Genomic DNA, 5,218 nt, shown 5'->3' on the forward strand with positions numbered 1-5,218 from the left:
CAGTGCCAACTTGTGTGCCGGGGGGCGTGGAGCGGCAAGGCGGGGCCACGGGTTTTCCATCACAGGCGCGTCCGACACCGTCGGGGGAGGAGGCGGCGGCAGCACACTGCGCGAGGGCGGCGGCCATGCTACTTCTTGAGCTTGCGTTGTTTTTTCCCTTGAAAAGGAAAAGGATGGTGTAGCAAAGTAGAGATAAGTATTTCACTCAGTTGAGAACCAAGGTATCAATCTAGTAGGAGGAACACACAAGTCCTCAATAATTGCACCTACACAAACAAACAAATAATTGCACCTACACAAACAAACAAATACTTGCACCCAACGTGATAAAGGGGTTGTCAATCCCTTCACGGTTACTTGCAAGGATGAGATCTGATAGTGATAGATATAAAAGATAAGTAAAAGTGCTAAATAAAATAAAAGTAAATAAATTACAGCAAGGCATTTTTGTATTTTTGATTTTATAGATTTGAAAATAATATGATAAAAGATAGACCCCGGGGCCATAATTTTCACTAGAGGCTTCTCTCTTGAAAGAAAGCATACGGTCAGTAATTTTTTATTGTTGAGCAATTGATAGAAAAGCACATAGTTATGATGATATACAAGACAATGATCATGTATGTAGGCATCACGTACGTGACAAGTAGACCGACTCCTGCCTGCATCTACTACTATTACTCCACACATCGACCTCAGGGTGTCTTGTGGTCCAAAAAAAATCATTAAAAAGTTTCATTCCGTTTGGACTTCGTTTGGTATTGATTTTCTGTAAAGATAAAAACAAGGAAAAAATAACAACTGGCACTCGGCACTAGGTTAATAGGTTAGTCCCAAAAAATGATATAAAATAACATAATAATGCATATAAAACAACCAATATTGATAATATAATAACATGGAACAATAAAAAAAATTATAGATACGTTGGAGACGTATCAGCCCGCGGGAGGCGCGACTCGCCACAATGACCACAACTTGTTGGTGGAGCTCCGCTTCCGAGGAGGGGTTGTGTGGCCTCTTGCAACCCCTAGAGCAGTGTCCTTCGCCACCGCATCTAATGCAGATGATCTGGTTGATGTAGTTCCGCTGGAAGTGACCCTCGCAGAGGCATCACAAGCTGAGGTTGTCCATCTTTGGGGACATCTCGTGGCGCGGGGAAGACGAAGCAGGGTGGGGAGGTTGTTGCAGCAGCACCTGCAGATCGCGGTCGTGGTGACGCCTCCAAAGCGTCTTCTTGGACGACATGACTGGGGCCCAAGGCGCCACCTGCCATAGGTCTTGCTCCGCTCGACCATGGGTCACAGGGCCACCATGAGCGCCCTCCGCGCGGCGCGCCCGGATGAGACCTCCTGACCGCCACGGACGCCGGACGACTCGAAGCAGGAGGAGATGCCAAGCCCAGAGACCACCAGCCGGTCGCTCGCCCTACGGGAAGGGGCAGCAGCGGAGTTGGGGCTTGAGGCCATGGCATCAGATCCACGCGAAGGATAAGGGGAAGGTGGCCGACGTCGCCGGAGTGGCGGACGGCGGGTGGGGGTGAACGTCGGCGTCGAAGTAACGTGCGGCGGAGAGGGAGAGGTGGGGTTTTGTCTCCTACTAGGCACTTCCTTCGTCTCACAATATAAGCGCGTTTTTGACACAACGCTTATATTATGGGACGGAGAGTAGGTTTTTTTTAGGCAACTCTCCTAGGTACTACACGAGAGGCGGCAGCCATTGCGAACTCGAACACTTGTCACTCTCCCCACATTTCACAGTCCAACCTCCGATCCCGTCCGTCCATCAGCCCGCACGGACCTCGACGCACCACCCCCCGCAGGCCGCATACCATCCGTCTTGTCCTTTGACCTCCTCCCCCCTCTCTGGTCAGATCAAATCGAGCCTGCCCTTCTCGCTCGCGTCTCCACTCCATTTCCCTTTCCCCCGAGGAGGCCGCCGCCGTGACCTGAGAGCACACGCACGCACCATGTGGCGCCGCCTCCAAACCCTAGCCCCCGCCCTCCGCCGCGCTGCCGCCGCAGCCGGCGCGGCCCCCTCCCCGGCCAGCGCCCGGGCCGCTCCCCTCTCCACGGCGGTCGCGGCCTTCCGCCGCACTGGGCTCCTCCTCTCTGGTAAGGCCCAACTGCCCCCTCCCCAGATCTCGTTGTCGTGGAGGTTCCTGGCGCTGATCGACTGGTGGATTGGCGTGTTTCTGCAGCGGACAAGCCGGCGGCGTCAGGGACGAGTGTGGAGGACGTCATGCCCATTGCCACGGGGTTGGAGCGCGAGGAGCTCGAGGCGGAGCTCCAGGTGAGATGGATTGGGCCTTGGGTTTGGAGATTCCGGCTGGAGTGCCCCGTTTGGTTGGGTTCGTGGAATGGGCTGTAATGTCTCGATCTGGTTGTGGTTTCGCAGGGGAAGAAGCGCTTCGACATGGATCCTCCTGTCGGTCCCTTTGGTACCAAGGTGAGGTGTTGATACTAGGTTTATCTTGGCTGTCTGTTATTTGATCTTAATATGGGAATGGGATCATACACGCTTGTTCTGAGCACTTCGGTGTCTAATTTATTGATTGGTAGTTTAATGAATTGATTGGGATGTATCGTGCATGTATCTTTCCAGTAATGTTCTGTGATGTCCTGATGCACTTTGGAGGTTTGTCTATGCACGCAGTTCATCAATATGCCATCATCCATCTGTGCAGAAACTCGTGGGTGTTCTATCTAATGGCTGCTGTGTTTAATTTTTCCTTGTTCCCTGTCTACCATAACATCAATGGTCATTTCATGCTGTTCGGTCAAATGATCATTATTTACCCCTGCCTTTGCTGGTTAATTTGTGATTTTATGAGGTATGACCAAGGGTGTAAACCTTCTTCATGTGATTTTATGAGTTATGACAAAGGCTGTAAACCTTCTTCACTGGAAATTGCTACATTAGAAGGATTTCTGTTGGCTTAAACTTCTTTTATTAATGCATTAAGTACTGGCTCATTATCTTATGCATTTCACGGTTGCATATGTGTGTGTGTGTGTATACATAGATATAGATATAATGGGCTGAAAACTTGATTTGTTTACACTATTAAGCAGTGTAATTCAAAAGCTGTTGGGCCATGTTTGGCAACCCTCCAGTTCGCAGATCTGCCAACTCCGCAGGCGGGGCCTGCCTGGACGGTCCAGCTACACGGAGTGAGATCTGTGGAGCACAGAGGGCCCACAGTACAAAATCGCAGAGCACCAGAAATTGGGGTATATGGAGCAGTGATTCACATTGTTGGAGAATATTACCCACAGTCCCGCCGATAAGTGGGAAAAAGTATTTCGCTTTCACTCCCCACTCGTGATGTGAACCAAACCCCTCTGCCTCCACTTACTCCGTGCCACAGATCTCTCCCTCTCATCCCCCCTCTCCTTGCTCTTCACACCATGGCCGAGGACGCCCAGAGTGTCAGCACCGAGGGTAGCCATCGCTGCCGGCAAATCATTCCTGGAGCTCTGAGGCATCTTTGGCGATCCTCCCCGTGCAGAACCTTCCTAGGTGGCGCTCAGGCTGCAAATTGAATGCACCGACCACACAAGCTGTACGGCCAGCAGTAGTAGCTTCCTCCGTCACCTCGCCGGTTTCTCCAGCCAGCAGCATCAAAGTTCCCGCTGTCGGAGTCCTTCCCCAGCCTCACCCTTCGCCACCCTGTGGAAGGCCCCATGCACGGCGGGCACCTTGGCGAACGAGGGCGCACAACAGTCGACACGAGGCTGGAGGGCCCGGTTAAGAAGCGGCCATGAGGCTGGAAGTCCCGTTTAGGAGTCGGTAGGTGGAAACATATGCCCCTGGGTTTTCTCATGTGGGGAGGAAATATATCCGGCTCTGTGAGTGGTGGCTGTTGCGGCGGTGATGACGAGCCCGGAGGTGGAGTCGACTATCGCGAGGAGCCGCTTGTGCAGCAGCCTGCCTGCGGGAGCCGGAAATATATGCCCCTGGGTTTTCTCATGCGCGGAGGACAGGTCAGAGATGGAGATGGTAGTTTTCCTTTTTTTTATCGGAAAGTTCTGGAAGATAGAGAATTCAGGGAGATGCTACTTGTTTGGCTCAAAGCTCTGGCCTGCCATCTGCCCCGAAGATGCCAGATGCTATTTTATTTGGCTGCCAGCCCGTACCACGAACCGGGAGATGCTATTTTATCGGGCTGTCAGCCCGTGCCACGAACCGGGAGCCGGAGCGAGGCAACCGAACGGAACAACGCTCGGCTTTTTCGTACGAGGAGTGAGATTCCAAAATTGGGAGCAGGAGTTGAGGATTTCGTGGCACTAGAGAACTCTGAACATGCCCTTACTCCTGGCTCATACGGTCATGACATAAGAGTTAATAATGTTTCCCCCAGCCAGTACAGTTTCTACAGTCATGACTTGTATGAAAACTCAGCTTTACTCTGACAGCTTGTTTTCTGTTCCAAACAGAAGGCTGTGAATACCCGTCATAATATGTCCTTGTAAATCTCTCAAGGCTCTTACTGCAAGCCCACTGATGCATATTTTCTGTTATGTGAGTTGTGATGTTATATTTTATATCTACTATTTCCAGAATGGAACATGCCGTGCCAATTTTTGTTGATTACACGGGGTAAACCATAGTTACCAGGAATCCAGGACAAGAAACCGGATCACTAATGGTCTGTTTGGTTCGCTGCCCAGACTAGCCCTGCCAAATTATTGTTTGCCTATTTTTTATTGTTTGCTTTGTTGCCTGAAATTTTGGTTACCATTGGGTGTGCACCCCTCCCTCTAACAGATTTTTGCCAAATAGTTGGCCAAATGAGGGTGATGATTGGCCAAAAAATTGGCAAGCCAACTCATGCCAACATTTGGTAAGGCTAGTATGGGCATCACCCAAACACACCCTAATCGCAGTGTGTTTGGTAAGCTAGTTCTGAACACGGTTACGTGACCCACATAAATCTGGGCTGATGACCCAATTACAGAGGTATATATGGCTTGAACAGAAAATTGCGTTTTATTGATCACAGTGAAGCACACACACAAATATTCTAGCGAACATGACACATTGCAATAGCACACTGCAAGCTCCACAGAAACAGAATTCAGAACAGTAACAGCGACCCAAGCCACCTTGGCAGCACTGGTGGCAGTGGCTCCCTCTCCCCTAACTCTTTTCTTTTCCTTAGCGCAAGAAACAGCACTCTTCTGTTCTCTGGGTGAAGCAGTAGTAGCAATGAAGG

At 50.7% G+C, this 5,218-nt stretch overlaps 1 protein-coding gene across 1 annotated transcript in view; it reads left to right on the forward strand.

The window, feature by feature from the left end:
- Nucleotides 1-1,860: 1,860 nt before the first annotated feature.
- Nucleotides 1,861-5,218, forward strand: part of LOC119276252 (putative cytochrome c oxidase subunit 5b-like) — a 5,363-nt gene continuing 2,005 nt past the window's right edge. Inside the window, exons 1-3 of the mRNA XM_037557280.1 lie at nucleotides 1,861-2,114; nucleotides 2,201-2,292; nucleotides 2,398-2,448. Coding sequence (XP_037413177.1) covers nucleotides 1,970-2,114; nucleotides 2,201-2,292; nucleotides 2,398-2,448 — 288 coding nt within the window. The 5' untranslated portion in view covers nucleotides 1,861-1,969. The remainder of the gene's footprint in view (nucleotides 2,115-2,200; nucleotides 2,293-2,397; nucleotides 2,449-5,218) is intronic.

This window comes from Triticum dicoccoides, chromosome 3B (genome assembly GCF_002162155.2).
Source record: "Triticum dicoccoides isolate Atlit2015 ecotype Zavitan chromosome 3B, WEW_v2.0, whole genome shotgun sequence".
In the NCBI taxonomy this organism is placed as follows: Eukaryota; Viridiplantae; Streptophyta; class Magnoliopsida; order Poales; family Poaceae; genus Triticum; species Triticum dicoccoides.